Genomic DNA, 23,869 nt, shown 5'->3' on the forward strand with positions numbered 1-23,869 from the left:
GTATGACAGTCATGGGTGTACCTGGGGCACCTCCATTGTGGACATTGCGAGTGCTAAGCATCTATTGTATCTCTTTTATATGCAAATCAGTCAGCACGATTCCTTTTCGTTATCTTCACCACATTCGCTCAATCAGGTGTTATCCGGCTAATGTGTTTGATCGATCAAGGAAGAAAGTGCTGGATAATATCATTCTCATTACAAGTGTGCATTGACTTTTGCAACATTTTAATGCTGCAAAATAACATCACTATATATGTATGTGCACACACACAGGCATCAGCGATAGCAATGCAGGATTTCCTCATATTAGTATATTTAGAAATTACTTTCCGGCTGGGGTAGTAGAAAGTGTTCTACACGACGCGCAAATTTTCTTTTTATCCTGCTTTTAGAGCCGGACAGGATTTGTAAAGTGGAAAGCTCAGAAGTGCTGTTCGTGAAAAGTGTTGAAAGTGTTACGGGTTACAAGCGGGCACCACGGAAAGATAATTGCATTTTATCAAATGTCATTGTTCAATTTGTCTCCGATGGTCAGGATAGCCAATATCGTTGTTGAAAATTATTCACAACGAACAAGTGCAGAGGAAACTATTATCACGGTAGGTCACATGTGTCCTGTAAGTGAGATATGCCTTACAAACAAGGCTCTGTATTCGCAGAATTGTCTTATGCTATAATTGTTCATTAGAGAAAAATAGTGACTATCTATACTGGACATTTTTTTTAGGGAAGCGACCGGTCAATGGCAAACAGCCCTTACGAATTAAAACCTTTGCCCATATGGTGGCACCAGTGACGGGCACTGCACGTGATGCGGTCAAGGCTTCAACGAAAGACTAATTAAAAGAAACTGAAGGGAGTTAGAAAAGTACACAGAGTTTCAAAAGTGAAAGCAGACACAGATGTTTGCAACATATTAGATACATCTAGTTTGGTGTAGGATCGCAATAAAGAGCTGTGGCAGCGAGGCAAGGGAGCGTGCGGCTGCTGGCCCATAAAATAATATTCCTTGTTCCTGCGTGAAATGAAGCCCAAGCCATTAGATTTTTGTTAGTGCTTCACGTCATAGAAGCTTTCGACTTGCTGGTCATCATGACTGTATGTAGGCGCGTAGACCTGTGCGACCTTCAAATTGTACCTATTATTAAGTTTCACGGCAAGACCTGCCACCCCCACAATCATGCTGCAGGATTCTTGTACCTTCATCGCTACATCCTTATTATTCAGGAATCCGCATCCTAGTTCTCGTCCCTGCGCGAAACCCCGGTAGCACAGGACATGCCCGCATTTGCCACGGTATATGCTTCATTTTTCCTCCTAACATCACTCAGCCCTATTATATCCCATTTAATGCTCGCTAATTCCTTTGATAGCACTGCCAAACTCGCCTCATTAGATAACGTTCCAGCGTCAAACGTTGCCACGTTCAGACTCCAATGGCAGCCTTTTCGGACCCAGGTATTCTTAGCACCTTAGCAACCTGGTCACAGGTCTGACCGCCGCCGTGGTCAGTTGCTTCACAGCTGCTGGGGACTGAGGGCCGGGGTCTGATTGTTGCATTCATATAGGAGGTAGTGGCCAAAAACTGCATCATGGTGCACAATCCTGTTCTCCTGAGAAAGTGTGTTACCGGTTCTTGTCACCGGGATCATGCCGCAGTCCAGGCCTGTTTACTAAATTTTATCAACAAGTGGATTTATTTTAATCCAGCAAAAAATTGCACGGCACCGGGATTAGAACCACGCTCCTTTTGCACGTGAGGCGTATGCTCTACCTCTACGCCATCGATGGATCGCTGCACATGAAGACGTGCAGTCGGCGATGAGCAAAGTCGAAACAAAATACACTGTACTGATGGGCGACTTCAATGCCAGGGTAGGCAAGAAACAGGCTGTAGACAAGTCAGTGGGGGAATATGGGATAGGTTATAGGAATTGCGGGGAGAGTTATTAGTACAGCTTGTAGAAGGGAATATTTTGCGGATAATGAATACCTTTTTTCCGTAAGCGGGATAACCGAAAGTAGACGTGGAGGAGCCCGAATGGCGGTACGCTACGCTACTCTACGCTAACCCTGGCATCACACAAGCTGTGGGCATGCTCGGCAAGGCGCGCTGCAGTGACCATAGGATGTTAAGAACTCGAATTATCCTTGACATCAGGAGAAAACGGAAGAAACTAGTACATAATAAGCCAATCAATGAGTTAGCGGTAAGAGGGGAAATAGAGGAATTCCGGATCAAACTACAGAACAGGTATTCGGCTTTAACTATGGAAGATGGCGTTATCGTTGAAGCAATGAATGACAATCTTATAGCCATCAATGTGGAGTGTGCAATAGATGTCGCTGGTAACTTCGTAAGACAGGATACCGCTAAGCTATCGCAGGAGAGGAAAGATCTGATTAAGAAACGCCAATGTATGAAAGCCTCTAACCCTACAGCTACAAAAGAACTGGCAGAACTTTCCAAATTAATGAACAAGCATAAGATAGTTGACATAAGGAAGTGTAATATGGGTAGAAAGGAGCATGCTGTCGCGGACGGGGGAAGCCTAAAAGCAGTGAAGAAGAAACTAGGAATAGGCAAGAATCAGATGTATGCGTTAAGCTACAAAACAGGAAATATCATTTCTAATATAGATAAGATCGTTCAAGTGGCTGAGGAGTTCTGTGGAGCGTTATACAGCACCATTGGCACCCATGACGATAATGGAAGAGGGAATAGCACAGAGGAATTAGCCATCAAACGAGTAAGGCCGGAAGATGTAAAGATAGCATTGGAATCTATGCAAAGGGGGAAGGCAGGCGGGGAGGATGAGGTAACAGTAGAATTGTTGAACGCCGATTGGCAGATTGTTCCAGAAAATCTGTCCACCCTGCACACGCAATGACTCATCACTTCGAGCGTACCGCAATCGTGGAAGAACGCTAACATAACCCTAATCCATAAGAAAGGGGACGCCAAAGACTTGAAAAATTATAGACCGATCAGCTTACTGTCCGTTGTTTACAATGTATTTACTAAGGTAATTGTAAATAGAATCAGGAACACCTTAGCCTTCCGTCAACCAAAGGACCAGGCAGGATTCCGTAAAGGCTACTCAACAATAGACCATATTCACACTCTCAATCAGGTGAGAGGAGTGTGTGGAATATAACCAACCCTTATATATAGCTTTCGTTGATTACGAGAAACCGTTTCATTCAATCGAAACCTAAGCAGTCATGCAGGCATTACGGAATCAGGGTGCAGACGAGTCGTATGTAAAAATGCAGAAATATATCTATAGCCACTCCATAGCCACGATGGTCCTCCATAAAGAAAGCAACAAAATACCAATAAAGAAGGGCGTGAGGCAGGCACATACGATCTCTGTATTACCATTCAAAGCCAGTTTACACGAGGTATTCAGAGACCTGGATTGGGAAGATTTGGGGATAAAAGTTAATGGAGAATACCTTAGTAACTTGCGATTCGCTGATGATATTGCCTTGCTTAGTAACTTAGGGGACCAATTGCAATGCATGCTCACTGACCTGGAGAGGCAAAACAGAAGGGTGGGTCTAAAAATTAATCAGCAGAAAGCTAAAGTAATGTTTAACAGTCTCGGAAGATAACAGAAGTTTACGATAGGAAGCGAGGCACTGGAAGTGGTAAGATAATACATCTACTTAGGGCAGGTAGTGAGCGCGGATCCGGATCATGAGACTGAAATAATCAGAAGAACATGAATGCGCTGGGGTGCGTTTCGCAGGCATTATCAGATCATGAACAGCAGGTTGGCGTTATCTCTCAAGAGAAAAGTGCATAACAGCTGTGTCTTACCAGTACTCAGCTAGGAGGCAGAAACTTAGAGGCTTACGAAAAGGGTTCTACTTAAATTAGGGACAACGCAACGAGCTATGGAAAGAAGAATGATGGGTGTAACTTTAAGGGGATAACTTTAAGGGGGCCATTAAGGGTTACGGACTGGATTCCAAGACAAGAAAAGCGTAGCAGGGGAAGGCAGAAAATTTTGTGGGCGGATGAGATTAAGAAGTTTGCAGCGATAACATGGCCACAATTAGCACATGACCGCGGTAGTTTGAGAAGTATGGGATAGGCCATTGCCCTGCAGTGGGCGTAGCCAGGCTGATGGTGAAGATGATTATGAGTGTTTCCACTGTAGATATCGTACCGCGCGATTCACAAGAAACCCTATGCTGCGCGCCCGACTGATGGAAAAGTACAGCTACAGCGGCCTTTCGCAGCATCTTACCACTGTCAACAGGGATGAGGTTTACCCAGTCGAAGTTTTTTTTAGGAGCGAGAGAGAGAGAGAAAGCACTTTATTGGCACCCGTCGGAGAGTATGGGCTCCGTCTTCAATTAGCAGGTTACCCTACACACGTACTTATTAGCGTTGCTGAGGGTCTGCTCAAGTCGAAGCTATCAAATAATTCCGCCAGCGTGCCTTGTGTACATAAGAGGAGGGTTGCTGTCATCCCATATATCCACGGCTTATCGCACCGTTTAAAGAAAATAGGCCAACGTGCGAATGTTAGGTTTGTGTTTCCAGCTGCTACAAAATTGCAATGCCTGTGCAGACTAACCAGACCAGACCTCTCTGATTAGCGCACGTGCAAAAAGAAACACCAGGAACCGTTTGTTGAATGTGTGGAAGAAGTTGTTTATAACCTTCCTTTAAAGTGTGGGAAGAACTACGTCGGGCAAAGTGGCAGATGCCTCAACGAGCGTTTAAAGGAACACCGGTACAATGTAGCAGAAAAGCGGGGCGGGTTCCTTGACGCACACTATAGGCATTGCGGCTACACTGTTGCCGGGGTGGATGATGGTAACCACTCGACGTGTGCTCCAGCATACAAAGACTGCTCCATTGTGGAAAAAGCCCGAGGTAGGATAACTCGCGAAATTATACAAGCAGAAATGATTGATAGGCTTGGCGTTAACTGTGTGTCTAAACCATCAATTGCCCTTTCCCACAAAGAGTTATCGTACCTGCGCAATAGTGTGTAAGGTTTTATTTTTGTAAACAGCGCATGTATGATGTACGCGAAAAAGTTGTATATATGTATGGGTCCCCTGCTCGAAATAAAGATTGTTGCAAGTTAGCGCTTGTGTGTGTCACGTCTCACTTTCGTCCTTGTCTTTTTAACGCGCTATAAGCCTGACGATGTCTTACCAACAAGCCCAAATCACTGCTTTACAGTAAACCTTGGGCTGTTTTGACACCTTTCCTGATGAGGATGTCTACCTTGTCTCTCTCTGCTTTAGTTGTCTTTAAGTACCGGATAGTGTGGGTGATTCAGCTAATGATGAAAGAATGGACAAGCCTAAGTAGGTTCGCCTCCTTCAACTCCGCATTTTTGTTTGCTATCCTCCTGAGAAGCCTGCAAGCTTGGTTGGTCATGGCTTATAGTCTGTTTATTCATTCGGTGTTTCTCCCATTTTCTTGTATCCACATACCCGGTATCCTGATCTTGTCAACCCTTGGGGACAGGGTGTTGTTGACCAGGAGCTGGATATTGACCTGCTGCTTGCTCATGATTATCATCTCCGATTTTCCCAAGGAGGACTTTAGCCCTATGGGTCTCAGATAGCTTTCTGTTTCCCAAATTGCCCTTTGTAGGGTGTCTTCTATTTGACAATCGCTCTCACTTCTTTCGACCCAAAGGGTTAGGGCGTCAGCGTAGAGAGTGTGGTAGAGGCCCTCTAGCTTTCTGAGTCTTTCTGGCAGACCGATCATTGCAATGTTAAAAAGGGTAGAGCGTAGCACCAATCCCTGCGGTATTCCCTTGTATCCTAGCTTAATGTTTTCTCTTATTGTTCGCCCAATTTCTATGTTCATTATTCCGTCCGTGAGGAAGCTTTTGATATAGTTGTATAGCTTGCTTCCTACATTTAGGTGATTGAGGTGAGACAGGAGCGCTTGGTGTCTGACGTTGTCAAACGCTTTGCTGATGTTCAGTCCCACTATGACCCTCGGGTCACTAAACGTCCTCTCCAGTACTCGTTCATTGAGTTGTAGCATGACGTCGTTTGTGGATTGTTGTTGCCTGAATCCAACCATGGTGTCTGGGTAGAGTTCCTTACTTTCCAAGTATCCGTTGAGCCTCTTCTGTATGACCTGCTCCATGAGCTTGCCTAAATCGGAGGTTAACGATATTGGCCTAAAGTTCTCTCGTTGGAGTTTTTTGCCTGGTTTGGGGATGAGTACTAGATTTGCTTTCTTCCACTCCCCGGATATCTCCCCCCGTTCCTAACACTTTTGCATGAATGCCGTTAGTAGCTGGAGGGAGTTGTCATCGAGGTTTCTAAGCATCTTGTAGTTGACCCCATCTGGGCCAGCCGCAGTTTTTCCTCTCAGCTTGTTTAAGGCAGCTTGGACCTCTCATATGGCGATTGCTGGGTCTAGCTCCTCGTCGTTTTCGCCGCTATAGTCAGCGAATGCCTCGTTCTTTGTTTGCCCTATATAGCTCTCTTTTATCTGGTTCATCCTATTCCCCTCCGACCTCCGACGAATCTCGACTTGTGGCATTGGTAACATAACAGGTGAACGATGGCGTTCGAGGATAACCTTACCATGGATGCTATCTCGTTTCTTTTTGCGTTTATTGGACCGTGAAAGTATTTGTGGTAAATGCCAGTTTTCTTGTGCGCTGTCAAGTCATCATAGCTTATACTTCTTTTTGCAGAAATAATCGGTCTTCCTTATCTCTTCCTAATCAACTGAGCGTTCGCCTCGAAATGGCAGGTGATCCATGCGCAGAAAAAAAAGTGATTTGATTTCTATGTTTCTTGCCATTTTCATACGTGATGATTCAATATGCACACTTCACTGCGGGCACAGTGTACACAATCTTCCTATATTCCTCTTTCTCTTCACCATTTACCTTAACCCCACTCTTGGGCAGTCCACCGGACGCTCGTCTGGTTTACCTCCACATCTATCCTCTTCTCGCTTTCCCTTTCTGTATTTACACTATGCAAAAAGGTGTCGTTCACGAAAACAAAATAAAGAAAATGATTAGGGCTCACAAACTTCATTACTATCTGCAGGTTAATGCCACCGATCTCTCCCTAAATTCAGACGAAGGTTGAGCAAATTTTAGGGCGAAGCTCTTAGCATGACTGTACGTGAAGGTAACTAACTGTTGAGTAGAAACTTACGCTAGGAAATCGGAAATAAATTTATTAAAATACCAATCAAGGTTAGACTGGTAAAGATAAAATTAATTAAAACAGCGCGATTAAAGCACATAGGCAAAGCTGAACACCACAAGAGAGCGCTTCTTCCGCCTTTGTTGCCCTTGTAGTTTATTGTGCTCTGTTATTATTGCTCTAAACCATGAAACAACTAGCCCATAAGTAAGCCTTGTTAGCCTAGCGAAGGACAACAGGAATGTGAATTAAGTCAAGAGTAATGAGTGGGGAAAGTCAAAATTGTGCGGATTGTTTAGGTGCGTTATGAGAAAACATGATTATCATCACCAGCCTATTTTAGGTCAACTGCAGGACGAAGGCCTCTCCCTGCGATCTCCAATTACCCCTGTCCCGCGCCAACCGATTTCAACTTGCGCCTGCGAATTTCTTAAGTTAATCACTCCACATAGTAATCTGCCGTCTTCGACTGCACTTCCCTTTTCTTCGCACCAATTCCGTAACCCCGATGGTACACAGGTTACCTAACCTGCGCATTACATGACCTGCCCAACTCCATTTCTTTCTCTTAATGTCAATTAGAATATCGGCTATCCCCATTTGCTTTCTTATCCACACCGCTCTCTTGCTGTCTCTTAATGTTACGTTGGTTTAAATACGTTGGCGGGCTATTTGCTTAGAGTCTATGATATAGTACATAAGCGCGATTGAACGAGGACGTAGAAAGAATCCGACACACAGAGACAGCGCTTCCCTTTAAACTATCTTTTTTTCAGCTAGTTGAAAGTGAAGCACTGTCTCCGTGTATCTGTTTGTTTTAACGTTAACGTTACGCCTATCATTCTCTGTACCGTCACTTTGTGCGCGGGTTCTCAGCTTGTTTTCGAGCTATGTCAGTCTCCAAGCTTCTGCCCCATACATTAGCACCGGTGGAATGCACTGATTGTACACCTTTCTTTTTAATGATAATGGCAAGCTTCCAGTCTGATAATGTGTGCCGTATGCGCTCCAATTCATTTGTATTCTTGTATGAACTTCCTTCTCATGATCAGGGTCCCCTGTGAGTAATTGACCTAGGTACGCGTACTCCTTCGTAGGCTGTAGAGGCTGACTGGCGATCTTGAACTATTGTTCCCTTGCCAGGCTATTGATCATTATCTTTGTTTTCTGTATGTTATCCTACAAGCCACTCTTGCACTCTCTCTAGTTAGGTCCTTAATCATTTGTTGTAACTCGTGCCCAGTGTTGTTGAACAGGGCAATGCCATCTTGAAACCGAAAGTTGCTGAGATATTCGCTGTTGATCCTTACTCCTAAGTCGTCCCAGTTTATAAGCTTGAATACTTCTTGCAAGCACGCAGTGAAGAGCATTGGATAGATTGTCTCTTTGTCTGAACCTTTCTTTATAGGTGCCTTTGTAGTTTTCTTGCGGAGAATTAACGTATCTGCGGAATATTTGTAGATATTTTGCAAGATATTTACGTAAGCCTTCTGTACTACTTGATTACCTAATGCCTCGATGAATTTTGGTATCTCTACTAAATCAAATGCCTCTGAGTAATCTATGAAATTCATATAGATTGGCTAATTGGAATCTGCAGATTTCTCGATTACTTGATTGATTACACGGATGTGATCCATTGTATAGCATCTCTTCCTGAAGTCAGCCTGTTCCCTTGGTTCACTGAAGTGAAGTGTTGCCCTTGTTGTGTGGCAAATTATCTTGGTGAATAGTTTATACAATACTAGAAGTAAGCTAATTGGCCTGTAATTTTTCAATTTTCTTAACGTCTTCCCTTTTGTAGATTAGTTGAAATTCTTCGACTTCTCTGGGACCCTTGAAACCATGAGACATTTTCTTTAAAGGGCCGCAAGCTTTCCAAGCATGATGTCTCCTCCATCGCTGAATAAATCGGCTGTTATTGAATCTTCTCTCTGAGAGAAACTATCACATTACATGTATGGAGCTTTAGAGCTTTATGGTGTATTTATTGACGGGTACTTCTTAAACTACGGAGTGAAACAACGCAAATCGTTACTGAAAAAGAGTGTATATTAGGAAAAATGCGTTAAGATACTTTAATGTTTTTGTGAGGTGACGGAGCCGTAGGCACTTCCGGAATTAAGCCTAACTGGCATGCTGCCCAATGCGCCCCCGAGACAATTTTAGGCTTATGAATGATAGGACTGAATATGAAAACGGTGACAGCAAGACGGACAACAAGAGAATTGTTCAGTCTTATCTGCAAACGTATTACGAAAATGATATCGTATATTTACATGCCAAAAACAACCACGGCAGGAATATGAAGACAGCACATCACCCTCAATCAAGAACTAGCATCCCTCAAAGTACCTCCACAAGAAACAACAGACATTTGTGCAACCATACCTCCACAGTTTGTGGGGCAAACAGGTGCGCAAACGGGGGCTCCTCGGACAAAGAGATATTGCTGCCGTACCGATAACTATCTGTGAATAGGCGTGCTTGTCGTTCCTCGCGAAGGCACTTGGCTAGATAATTTTAGAAGACGATTAGATTTTTTTCTTGCCTGCCCCGGGAGTTTACGACAGGTTTACACGAAACGTGCATTTTGTATTAAACTTCCAGTTTCGAGTGAGGGCTTGTCCTGTCGTCTATCCTGTCCTCGTCCTCTTTCACTCTAGTACACTCATCACGAAAGTAATCGTAATGGTGGCATTGCCAAAAGTGTTGCGTTATAAGCTGAAAGCAGTAAAATTGCCTCATTATCATTTTCGCATTCGGGCCACTTTGTCAAGGTACATCCACTAACTCTGTTACTTTGGAAAAATATGTGGATGCGGTTATTCCGTATGAACGCGTCCAAGCACGAGATATTTGCCTGGTTCCCAAATTTGAGGGCCGACTAACGTCAAATTGAGCACATGTGTTCTAAGAGGAGTTTTACCACAAAAGGTCTCTTCATGGCTCCCCAAAAAATTGAATTTTCAAAGGTAGATGAATACTTCAGCGATAGCCGAATGAGGGAATCCTCAGCATGACGACAACATTTTTGCAAGGCAACCTGCCTTGATCAGGGCGCTATCGAGCGATAAGTCATCTTGTGTTCCCTACCACCGCTGGAGATATGAGCCACCCTTTCAGGATGTAGGCCAAACCTGCTTGGCCCGCAGGACATGGCGCGAGCGGATGCACTTCCCTGGCGATGCATATGTTGAGGGCTCGGTTTAGTTGAGGCAAGAATACACGTTTTGACAGGATGAGAACGGAGAGTCGCCTGACTTTATTCGAAATTAAAAGCAGGTTGATCGAGTGGCTGTGGTGACGCCCCAGTCGGACAGCCATCCCACTTCCAACAAAAAAAAAAAAGCAGGAGGCAATGACCGCCCCGTGGAGGCAAGGCGAGATAAATTGGATTTCCCAGAAGCGGGGGCAACCTATTGTGAAAAACAGTCACTACACACTGTCGACATTACCTGGTGCACGGTTGGAGGAAGCTCCTGTTATGTTCCTTTGCGTGCGCGGCGTTCCGTTTCGAATGACCAGTCATCGTAGCTGCGAAGAGCAGCCAACACTCTATGCACTGACTGTGTTGGAGCCAATCTGAGGTCTATCCTTTTCGGGCCCTTTTGACTGCTCAATATTATAATAATATTCATATATGCTGACGTTCACATATCACCCAGTCATGTAATACTTCACGTATTCGTCAAAGGAGCCTTCCTCACATCGAACAGCTAATCAAGAAATAATAACAGACAATCCCTTCTTCAGCTGGTGATCTTACATATTTATTTGTTTGAGTTCGTTACGACCTGCATGTATCATTCTGGTTTATCTAACAGTTTCAAAAGAAAACAGAGTCAGGCACCTGAGGCAAAACATGAGGAAAACCCACAGGAAGCGAAGTTTGAGGAACGTCGATATCCCCTTTCTACCCAGAGTCTATAAGAATGTTGTAGTGAGAACGATGTTTTCGACATGAGGCCAGTGAGGCACCAAAAGGAAGAGAAAACAAGGCTGTAGAACTTAAGCGAGATTCTGCATCGAACATCAAGTGTAATTGCACACATAGATAAGAGTGAAGCGACGTGAAATATGCATGGTTTATGACCAAAGATTGACAAGTTGTGCGCAGACACAATGAGTTAATTACTGTCCTGTAAGTCATAAACCTTTGACTTGGTTTAGCTTACGCCATACTGTCAATAACTCTAATAGAGTGCCTGCTGTAACGGCGTGCAAAGCAGTACGGCCGGCCTGAAACTTGGTAATCTTCATCACGTTCGCGGAGCTCTTTCGCGGTCAGTCAAAGACAGCACCCGATAACATTATTGCACTCGGACAACAACTCCGAAAAATAGAAACCACAGCAAAAAAGTTTATCAGAGAGTGATGAGTACGCTTGTTGAAAGGTCGTGCTGTTTGCAGTGGCAATAAACCGGCAGTGAACAACCGCGTACAATTGCCCCTCACAACATACCGATGTTTGTCCCACAAAAATTACTGCCACTTCATGTGCAATGAAGAATACGCTGACGAATAAGCTTCTTTCAACGACTTCTTTAACTTCTTTCATCGCTGCGCCGAACTAATGTGAACTTACGAGGAGCCTCATCTCCAGGCAGCGCTGCTTCGTTCCGGAAATGTCTTAGTGGTGGCGTCTTTACGCCTTCACATATTGGGGGAATACCTGATTACTCTTCAAGCGAGTATAACGATACATTCAGTCTACACTACATGTATTTGGGAAAATACGCCTTATCGGACACCTAGTGCGCTCATCTAATTCATAATATGCTCTAGCTATTTTCTTACTTTTTTTTCATATACGGGCTGCTGTGATAGTTTCAGCAAAAATGGGGCATTTCGCCTAATTGTTAATGACTGTACACATTAATCCGCTCTCCGAACCTGGGGTCAAGGTGGAATGCTCGGTTGTCATCAATCATGCAACACATACCTGTTTTCTCAGAGAAGTTCTTATAATTAAAATATCTAGAAAACGCCAATTCGAACGACGTCGTTACCGAGCTGCACCAAAGTTTTATGTCTTTGAGCCGCTGTTTACCCCTGGTATTTTCGAACGCCTCAATTCAAGATAAACTGTGCAATTTTGTATTTATGGAAACATTCGTACCCTTAGCCATTGAATGTTTAGACAATTTTCTCATGGTCACGTGGGAATGTATTCAAACAGAGGCTTTGTAGGCTACAGTCCTTCATAAAAAGAAAAGCAGCAAAATATGGTTAACGATGTTATTATTCAACGTGGCCGGAAAATATTAAATGTTCTCGGAAGATGAAAAGACGTGTGAATTCTGCCACGGATGTTTCTCTTGCATAGTTTGTTCATAGGACAGATTAAAAGGCTAGGAACAAACAGCCGAACCAAGATTCTTTCTGGCCTAGTCACTGTCACGTTACGCGCATGTATGAATTTGCTACATTTCTATGAAACGTAATGTGAGAATCATGAGCCCGCTTTAGTGCGGCTAAACGTTTTCTAGGTTTCGTCACTCTGAGAAGCTTGTATTAACTTGTTCGCTCAATTTGCGTTGCCATTTTCCATAGTTATCCAATGGCCAGGTACTTTTGTTAGTCAAACAGTTATTTCTACTGTCATGCGCAGTTCTGTTGACGAGACTAACCAGTTCAGTATGTATCGTTTATCAGTGGTGCTCCTGTGACGATTTAGTTAAAGTGGCGTCCAGTCAGCAGACCTCCGTGCGTGCGATATCCAAGGCAGCCATATATAGTGTTACCAGTGTACTTAAATCGTAGTAGTAGTAGGATTATTAGGCTTTATTGTTTAAAAGAGGAGACGACGTCTTCCCCATACGGGAGCACGATGCCATCAAAGAACCATCAGTGAGCGGGGGGCCCGTATGACCAGCCTCGACTCATGCTGTAACATTCCTTATATATTGTGCCTTCGTTACAGCAGTATCAAAGTTTATAGACAAGTAAAATATATACTTGTTGACTACCTAATTTTTCAGCTCTTTTTTATAAAGTTTTGGAATAATATATTTATAAGACATTTGAGAACGCGTAAAGTCAGTGCTCCGCAAAAAATCGAAAGAAACATAAACGAAATAAAGATCACGTACTTTTGGTGTAAATAATTGGCGCACCGCTTGCTATATAAAACGCAGCGCAGCCATGTGTGTGTGTCTTGTCCACATGGCCTGAGCACATTGGTCGAAATGTGGCCATGCAAGGCGTAAAATAGATTCTTCTGTGAAGGTATACGAATATAGCTTGGGGCTCGAGCTTCTTCCACCGTTAAAATTATTCAACATCAGTAGCATAGCTACTAAAATATGACAGGAGAGTTGAGTGTCCCTGCCAGATCTCGAACGTACTTCCAGGGAACTTCTTTCTTTCGTGCGCTTGCACTAATACAGCAAGTTAGATATAGTTAAATCATACGCTTTAATACCTGCGCGCATATTATGCTCTCAAGCATATGCTAAAATAAAACTTCACACCCGCATTTAAGTTGTCATGTTAATATTCGAGAGTTTTTCTGTCCTTACTAATTTTGATATTGCTGTCATTCAGATTTCATCCATGGCAACAGAATAAATTATCCGCCATTCATAGAACGCGCCTATAAGCTTACCCAACCTTTGCACGCGTCATTTATGGGAAAGGCCGTAATTTACTAACACACTATTGAATATCGAGTACTTGTTTCTTACTTTAACGAACTATAAACCACGTGCGTTGCTTGAGTCACTGAGGACGTTGCAGAAAGTTATTGCGAGCCTCGTATAGCCCATGAAGATAGGGGGGATAAAATAGGTTCAGTAGTTATTTGCAAAGCCAGAATTGGGATGGAATACTTAATGTTTTCCCTCAAGCTAGCCACACCATGCCCTCCTACTCCCCTTTGTTTCACCAAATCTAGAATCGCTGTCACCGACTGTTTTCGTGGGACTGAGGGAAGCACTGAAGTTTTCCTATGTATACTTTGTCACGCAAAAATACATTTCTTGAAAAGGGACAAAAGAAAGGAAGACAGTGAAGCGACAAACTACCAACTGTTTAATGACTGCCTGAACAAACGTACAGAAGAAAAGGCAACTTCCGCTCATGCGCAGGGAGCCAAGGTATGAGAATACAAAATGGTCATGATAACATGCTTTGGATAAAGCACAATGCTGTGGAATATAATACGATAGATGTATCGCTGACACAATCAGACCCTTTCTTTTTAATATAAAACGCTTTCAACAACTCCTTTGCAGTTTGCTCCCTACTTCTGCCGAGAATGGAGAATGAAGAAGAGAATGAAGCATGGCGTACAACGACAGGCATTACTGTGCGCAGGAAGATCCGCCTTGTCACACTTACCGATACTATTAGCGTGCGCACTGTAAAGCCTGTCGTTGTACGCCATGCTTTCAACAAGTGTGGATTCTTGGCAAAAGTAGGCACCAAAGTGCAAGGCAGTTGTTGGAAGTGTGTTATATTACAAAGAACGGGTCTGATTGTGTCAGCGATAGATCTATCGTATTATATTCCGCAGAAATTTGCTTTATCCAAAGCATGTTATCAAGACCATGTTCTGTCTCACCTTGGCTCCCTGCGCATGAGCGGAAGTTGTCTTTTCTTCCATACGTTTGTTCAGGCTGTCATTAAACAGTTGGTAATTTGGCGCTTCACTGTCTTCCTTTCTTCTGTCCCTTTTCAAGAAATGTATTTTGTGCCCCAAGGTATACCTAGGAAATCTAAACACCGACTTGCCCAAGTAGAATTCCTTTTGGAAACACTGAATATTACGGGTGCGGCGCTCTCTGGAATGCTCGATGAACTGTTTAAAAGGCTGTTTAAACATGCATCGATCAAGCATTTGTTTTCTTACGTCACCCACATCACATTTCTTCACTGAATAATATATGAACGACGTTTGCATGCCTTGTTGTTCGATCAAACCAGAAAAACCGACAACACGCATCGCTCATAGCACGAAGAATGGGAGAACGCGAGTATTCAGTAGCTATTGTCGAAAGATGTTATCAACGCTAACACTTCGAACTACAAGCTTAATAATGGCAGGACACAAAATACACGGACATTCGAACAGGTACATGTCCATCGAATATTCGCTGAACGACGCCCCCCTCCCCTGTCCCCTACCATGGTCCTCACTTTCTCAAAATATTAAGGCACTGCCATTGATGGCTCAACCTAGGCAGCACAGAAAGTTTGTGCGCGCCTGCTATTACGCGTCTAAACAGCCAAAAAACGAGGGTTTAGTGACTTTTCTTTATCCTCTTATTGGCTCACACACGCCATAATGTGCCTAAGCGTGACCCCTAAATATTCCAATATTTTCTCGTAATAGGAACCCTGTGATTGATTCTATAATTTCTTTTTCGAAAAATCATGATAATTGGCATTTAATGTACCTAGCGCTCTTAGTCGCAACAAACAGCTTCGCTGCGTTATTGTTTATTAGCTCAATTTCCTTACCGATACAAAACAACATTCCCCTTTGATCACGTTTTCTACAAAAAGTGAGGCATGCGTTAGCGGGTTGCGTATAGCGAGCGCTCAGCACCTCATTTCCTGCAATCGACGGTGTTCGCAACTTTCACAGATGGTGGCGCAGTCTTGCGGCGGCGGCCGGAAGCAATCGAAAGATTATACTCGCCGCTGGCTGCCGCCATTTCGTGTAGCGTGTTTGGTGTTGTCTACGCTTTTGCTTCACTTTTGGATCATGTTTAAACGCATTCAATGCTCCCGTGAGATCCTGAAGGACACTTAACTTGCTCAGAATGAGCAAACATAGAAGTAACCGTATCTCCAGTGCGCCGCAATCCAAAAGTTATGCGGTAGGTGACGTGAGCCTTCGCCAATTCCCACCGACTGCATTCATGAGGAAGAAATTGATTATTAAGCTGTGGATCGGCAAAGCTGTCACACAATGAGTGGCGATTTCGAGCACTTGAAATCGCGAATTGGCGCACCTCGATAAAGACGCCGGCATAGCACTATATTATGTGCAGGGAAAGTAATAATGCACGGTCTTAACTCAGATGTGTTGTAGGATGATTGCTGCTTGCGTTTTTGCCACTCATGTTTTTGCGGCTACGTTGGAGCGCACACATTCTCCCTGAAGCGTTGTACCTGCTTCAAGATGTGTTGTTCTCGCTCATGCGTTCGTGCTCTGCTAAGCCAGTTTGACCTTCCACCATTTTCGAACAGAGAGAGGAGTTTCTCATTTGTGCATCGAAGCAAACTGACGCAGGCGTGGAAGGACCTGGAACTCGTGCTTGTCGTCGTCTGCCACTTCGATGCGCGGCTGCAACGTGTGCCCAAGCGCGCATGACTGCACTCGCAAGGTATCAAATCCTAGTACAACAAACGTTAACCAACTGTGCCGTGTTCGTGCAGCGAACGCTCAGCTGACTAGCGTCTACATTATTTTATAAATATAACTGGAAGAATGAAGTGAGCATTGCCGTGGACCGGAAAAATATCGGCTATGTATCGCTTGATCTGCCTATAGGCAAGACGCGGCAAGACTGGCGCAGGCTGTAAAACTACCGCAAGGCTGTAGCATGCACAGCACGCATAAAGCGCAATAACTAAAGGGTGAACGGCTATCGTATTAGCTCGCAAAAGCAGCCAGATGTGGGTTTTTGTTTACTTCTCGTGTTCAACATCCAGCTTTGGGAACACAGGCAGGGACAACTAGAAATTTTCGCTCACGAAACACTGCTTTAAGGCTGCTTTTCACGCCGTCGATGTGAAGAACTTGGGTCGCGCAGCACCAGGAAGACATTTTTTTTTCTCGACACAGTAGCTTATTCAAGCAGTCCAAGTAACAACTTGCAGAGGGCACCACACCGTACAAAATGTCATGGTACCCATCCAAAGCTGTCGAATTATTATAACAAAGCGAAAGCACGGTTTTTTCTCTTTATAACACCGTCGGGGTAAAACTGAAACCACAGATCATGTGGTTTGCTTCGTAGCCGCGAAGTTTGTATACAAAGGTCTTTGTATACAAAATGACCAGCGTTTAGGAATAATTAAAGCAGGCTTCGGACGCTGTGATCTATTCGCCCAATGTGAGCCATTTCGCAGGCTAACGACAGCGGGCGTGTAAACTGAAGAGACCTTTGAACATGACGACGCGAAACAACATGTCACTGAGCAAGACGACCGCAGCGCTCTGCACCGACTGCTCTAGTTCTTAGTTTCTCGGACAGCCATGTTGGATTTAAAGTGGCGCCCCCTATAGGCCTTGAAAGTTGCGAATACTCGCAGTTAGCGTCCGCCCATGACGTTTACGCAACACCATCTGCACGAGGGCGACACGCAGCGCCCTCGCCTTCCGATGCTAGCGCGATAAAGAAACGCTCGGCGTAGCGTTGCGAAAGCGCCATTGAAACATCAGACAATATCGCTGAAGCCACTATCAGAAGGGAACGCTACGCTGAATAAGCTGATACGAATAACCGCGATATACTCTGTTCAGACCTGTAGGTATTTCTGCAGCCCAGGAAGCCTTCCTACAACTCTCAAGACACTAAAATTCTGCGCTAATTCCACTGATCACATCATGAGCCGGACTACGTTGATAAAATTATTTAAATGGACGCACGAAAGCGCGAGATCACTACTACACGTATTTTCTGACGCCAATCGTTCTTTAATGCTATATTTTGTATGCAATTGAAGAAGCCTTTCAACACGAGGATTCGACTTAAAAAATGCTTCTCATAATAGCGATGAGTGCAGCGCATGCCATGGCATGCATGGATGTGCCCTCAGAAAACGACAGCCAACCAATGTGTATTATGGGTGTGAAGTACAGAGGCGACCAGTCTTAATGCTATGAGCCTTGACTCATGCGCAACGCATCTCATAAGTCTCTTTTTTTTGCATAATCGGCAAGAATTTTACCCCATGCTCATGTCTCATTTACTCCAATATTCAGCACGCGAATTGAGGTGAATAATATTTATATGCATTTGTGTATACAATGCCAATCGTTCAAAAATAGGATGTGAATAAAAAAGCTTCTGGGATGCGCAAAGACTGCACATTTTTTAGCGTACGTGATAATCTGAAGACAACTTTTTATGATTGCTAGGCAGCCTAGGAAGCCTATCTCTTTTCCGGTGGAACCATCACCACAGACTAATTATGTAAAAAGCAAGAAACTTAAAGTTGGTGATGGACAGTCATTAATCGCTCGAGGCAAAATATTTTCCTATAATGAAGAGGCCCGCACTGGTATACATTCACTCCCTTCGCATGCGTTAGAGGGGTCGCGCCTATTTGTCGCTTACATTTCGACTAGGAGGATGGATTAGCTCAAGGTCACTTTGGTCATTCTAAGCTGACATGTGCAAAAAGTTATGTGTTGCGAGCGTCCTAAAAATTATGATAGCATAGATGATAACTATTCGTTTAATATCTTTATTTCTTTAGTTTACTTGTCAGTAGAACGCCGGGTAGCCTTTCCTACTCGCTCCATTGCAGTGGCATTCTGTTCTGATATACGAAGTCGCGCCATCTAAATCCAGCAGCAATAACACAATTCTACGAAGGCAATTTGTAACACACCTCTATGCTGAAATTCTAGTGCACGTTAAAACAGCAGGCGGTAAAAAAAGAAAATTAACCCTGGTACATAACAGCGATACAACTCATGGCAGTTATTGTAGCATTGAGAAGGTAAATTCGAAGAATTTTATCTCCGTAACTACAGTTAAAGCCTACGTTTAAGTGCCACTCATGAACTGTAACCAGTGCATTCTCCCAAACAAAGAGTGTGAGCTTACCTGCTGTCTCATTGTCCTGAGAAGAGCTGCACACCTGAGCTCACCACTACCAAATGGACAAAACCTGTCAGTGAGACCGTGGGCGCTTTTATGTTCACGGGCGCTCTTATAAGCGTGAGCTGCGCTTCCCCGCCCAACCACGCAGCCCCCGTGCTTCGGCTGGAGATCTATCACGGCAGGCGAGATGCCTGTAACCCCATTCAAACTTATCTACGTCTTTATCAGCGCGGTTCCTTAGTGTTTCCGCATGGTGAGCGTGAAACTGATTACTGCGCGCAACGCGATCCCGGAGTCCACGCACCGGTGTGCCTACCTCAAAACAGAGGAATGGCAGAGCGAGTTAGTCGGTGATGCGTGTTCCCAGTCAAAGACCTGCAGTCGTGAGTTTTTTTCACACGTGTACTGTTGCAAGGAAGCAGAGCTGGCCGAAACAGGAAGAGGGCGAACGGTCTCTTATATTGCGGGCCTTCAGGAGCGCAGATTAGAAAAAACGTGTTTTTTTTTCAAGAACTACTTTTTAGAAGCGCTGAACGTTCTGGTGGGAAACGTCCTTAAAATCGTTCGTAGGCTGTCGCTTCTTTAAACCACATATAACAAAAACTTGTTATAGAACTGATATATTTGTAACCTTATTATCCATGCGCCTTACTTTGATATCGTTGTTTAGAGGAACAAAGACATCACTCAATAATGTATGCGTTCCGTGCACAAATGCCACCGTTGCTCCACCACGCATGACGAAACCGCAGCTTAATTTGGCATGTCTCTCGGCGATCAGAAAAGCATAGCTCTGTAGTGTGGTTCTCAATCCCAGAGGGATCAGTAGCGTTTGAACGACCTTTGTCATAGCAGGTATAATCCAACCGGCTCCTACCTGGGCTAGTTAGGAGCTAAAAGACATGCACAATGTGCAGCGTCTTGAACACATATACAGGATCCAGATCGTGTGCGATGAGACTCGAGTAGAAAGACAGGGAGATCACAATTCGGGTTCACTCCCTTGGACCACGGTGGGCCCACTACAAATTGCTAACGAACGCAATTGCAAAATTAGGCCTCGGTACCGGCAGCGGTGTATCATAAGTTAAGCATGAAATATTTTTAATTCGTGAATAAATGTCACTCGTGTAGGTGGCTACGTCCTTTCTGTGCCCTATTGCCCACACAGGTTCAGCAGGAATTAGACGACGTTTCGCGTACCCCGCTGCGTCTGCCTCCGAGATGCAGCCACCATGTGTTTTTTTTTTTTTTGAGATTGAGAAATCTACAGGCAACACAGACCCCACGCCCCGGGAAAAGAGAAAAAAATCGTAAGCGACCATAATCTTTGACTTAGGTGCCTCTCAGTGGCACTCCCACCACGACGTTGGTTTTCTTTAGGTTCAGACAGCGACCGTCGTTCGTGGACGAAAAAACCAGTCAAAAACACAAAGGACAAGAGGAGAGGTTCACACCACAACGACTGGACTATCAACTGAGGTTTAATAGAATCGGTGTAGTCCCAGCAAGGCCAGCAGAGCATGCGCAACTGCATCAACGCTAATCACATAGCATGAAAAGACAAGAAACGTTTCTATCGGGATCGACTTGGAAATTCAAATTCTTTTTCAAGTAAGCGCACCGAAATTGTACTAACGCAGTCATCACCTAATAAACTGACGTAGTACGCTTCCAAGATTTCTCGCTCTTCTTTGCCCTTGCCCCTACCAAGAATCGTCACATTGCTAAACAAAGGATAGCAACCACACTCATTGCAATGGCGAGGGAAGTTTGCACCATTATCTGACCCCAGGGAAGAGTGGTGCTCACGCAGGCGGTCATTAATACATCGACCGGTTTGGCCTATGTAAAATCTTTCGCACGTTGAAGACCTCTTCTACAGCATTCCCCATGATGAACTCTTTGTAGCTGTGCGTGAACTTATTGATCACTGCAGTGCTGTAAACTTCCAGAATGCATGTGGTATGTCGGTGGATGCCTTTCTAGAGCTCCTATCCTTTTATCTGTCCTCCACTGTTGTTGAATTCAAAGGTTCCTTGTTCCTTCAGAAAAAAAGGAATATATATTGGCTCTAGTGTTGCCCCAGTGCTTTCCCAAATAGTTTTAGCAGATTTTGACAGGAAACTTCAAGGCTTCCTTCTAAACAAGCGTGTATGCAAAGTTTTTAGGTATGTGGACGATATTTTAGTACTTTTAGAGCTTTTACCAAATGACACGCTGCCCGCAGCAGTAGACGATGTATTGACTGCTTTTAAAGCTTCTTCACGCACCCTTAATTTCACTCATGAACTTCCTAGCAATTATTCCATCAGGTTCCTAGAACTGCAACTAACATTCTTTGATGACGGGCATTTGTACTTGATGTTTTCACCTAGGGGCAAGAAAGCGCTTTTGCCATTTAGATCTGCACATTCAAAGATTGTAAAAAGAGGGATTGCAATCAATTGCTTCCGCAATGCACTTAAACGAAGCTGTCACCACGCCATTAAAAGTAGCTTTGACGCACAATCCCAACGTTTAGAAGCCGCAGGGTTCCCTCCGCCTCTTTTGAAAGCGGTGGCTGAATCGCTGCTTCAGAGGCTAAAGAAGGAACATACGAAGGTGGTAGATGGTGGTGCTACTGAACGTAGGAAACTTGAAGTCATGCCGTATGGGCATAAAGTGAGCCACAATATCAAGAAGGTTGCCGCCAAGCAAGGAGTAGGTGTTGTGTTTTCTGCCCCTTGTAAGCTTTCGGGTCTGTGCTCGCGCATTTCTCGAGGCAGGGCAAGGAACCATGTTTGCACAACGCAGCATGAAAATCGTTTCACGGCATGTGCTGCAGGGGTTGTCTATAAGTTCCCTCTCACGTGCGAAAGATTTTACATAGGCCAAACCGGTCGATGTATTAATGACCGCCTGCGTGAGCACCACTCCTCCCTGGGGTCAGATAACGGTGCAAACTTGCCTCGCCATTGCAATGAGTGTGGTCGCTATCCTTTGTTTAGCAATGTGACGATTCTTGGTAGGGGCAAGGGCAAAGAAGAGCGAGAAATCTTGGAAGCGTACTACATCAGTTTATTAGGTGATGACTGCGTTAGTACAATTTCGGTGCGCTTACTTGAAAAAGAATTTGAATTTCCAAGTCGATCCCGATAGAAACTTTTCTTGTCTTTTCATGCTATGTGATTAGCGTTGATGCAGTTGCGCATGCTCTGCTGGCCTTGCTGGGACTACACCGATTCTATTAAACCTCAGTTGATAGTCCAGTCGTTGTGGTGTGAACCTCTCCTCTTGTCCTTTGTGTTTTTGACTGGTTTTTTCGTTGAAGTATGTACCAACTGGCACAGATTTCAACCCTTCTGCAAACCGTCGTTCGCCTGGCACAATAAATTATGGGGTTTTACGTGCCAAAACCACTTTCTGATTATGAGGCACGCCGTAGTGGAGGGCTCCGGAAATTTCGACCACCTGGGGTTCTTTAACGTGCACCTAAATCTAAGTACACGGGTGTTTTCGCATTTCGCCCCCATCGAAATGCGGCCGCCGGGGCGGGGATTCGATCCCGCGACCTCGTGCTCAGCAGCCTAAGTTCGCCTGGCACAATATGCGGGCGAGGTGCGAAGGAGGGCGAGGAGGAAGTGCAGCGCGTGCCAACTGGTGGGGCGTAGCCCTCTAGCGAGCGGCGCACGAAGCGCACATTACGCGCCTTCTCCGGTGCTGACGTGAGAGCATGAAACAAGCGCGCACGTGCAGCTATTGTGAGCAAGCGAGCAAGTGAGCAGGGGAGCGACGGGAGAGGAGAAGCAAGAAAGAAAGGAGTGACGTCACACCCACTCTGCTAGGCAGACGTCAAGTGTGCGCTAGGCAACTACTTTCCATTAATTAGCCGGTTAAATATCACGCCACATACTTGTGTGCGGCGTCATTAGTGGCGTGATCACTTTCGCTTTCTAGTTCCGAGTTTCCAGGGATTTCGCAAAAGTCGCCCTCACGTGGCGTGTCCTAAAGTCTAGGATTCTGTGCTTTGGTGTGCGATAACAAATGATTTCTAATTATTCATCATTATACCAGACACGTCAGTAACTTGTAACTAAACTTACGATGTAATATCATATGTATATATTTCTTTATTTATTATTTTTATACATACAGCAGACTCAATGATGCTATTGCAGGAGTTGGATGAACAACGAACATACAGACATTTATAAACATGCTTGCGTGAATTTTTTCAGCGTTAGTGAACGGATGTTTCCCAGTATTGAATGCCTGACTACAATTGTTGCTGGAAAAAAAAAAAGCTGTGTTTAAAGTAATCAGTGTGGACACAAAAGGTTGAGATATTTAGAGTATGGTGACTCCTCGTATATGAGGGTTTGGAAAATGTCAAATAGTTATCTAGAGGGGAAAGGAGAGGAGAATTGATTAACGTGTGAAGGAATTTCAGGCATTCAAGCGTGCGGCACTCTGCAATATATATATATAAGACACCCACAAATTTTCTAGTGTACGTACTATTGTTTTTTTTCATTTTTCCTTATTTACTTACGATTTCGTCCCCGGTCGTTCCAGGAGGTGAACCGGTGGTGCTGCGCAAGAAACACTAATAATCTGATTTTGAGCATTGCGTAAATTTCTGGGCATACGCAAAATTTGAGACCTCAAAAAATATGCAGCAGTGGAAGACACTGCTTTGGAAAACGTATGGGAGGGTCGGGCCAATCGGGTGCTAAATGTTGTCAGCAAACTGCAATATGACTTCAAGCATCAAACGCATACATAACTATCACGAAAGAATAAAACGCACAGCTGCACATGACTCAAACACCTAGCGATTACTGAATGTTGTAATAGCTACCGAGTTAGCTACCTAATTATACAGATACATTTTTGCTTCAATATGCCAATTTGCAAGAACTTCTTGAAATCCC

General features: G+C 44.3%; 1 protein-coding gene across 6 annotated transcripts in view; it reads right to left on the reverse strand.

Moving 5' to 3' along the window:
- The window catches only part of LOC135909515 (sphingomyelin phosphodiesterase-like), a 243,096-nt gene that overhangs the window by 121,213 nt on the left and 98,014 nt on the right, over positions 1-23,869 (reverse strand). The window contains exon 1 of one of the 6 annotated variants that reach the window (XM_070538349.1): positions 18,957-18,983. The exons of the other annotated variants lie outside the window; for them this stretch is intronic. Coding sequence (XP_070394450.1) covers positions 18,957-18,968 — 12 coding nt within the window. The 5' untranslated portion in view covers positions 18,969-18,983. Of the gene's footprint in view, positions 1-18,956; positions 18,984-23,869 lie in introns of those variants that run through there. 6 annotated transcript variants of the gene reach the window in all.

Source organism: Dermacentor albipictus, chromosome 5 (genome assembly GCF_038994185.2).
Source record: "Dermacentor albipictus isolate Rhodes 1998 colony chromosome 5, USDA_Dalb.pri_finalv2, whole genome shotgun sequence".
Taxonomy (NCBI): domain Eukaryota; kingdom Metazoa; phylum Arthropoda; class Arachnida; order Ixodida; family Ixodidae; genus Dermacentor; species Dermacentor albipictus.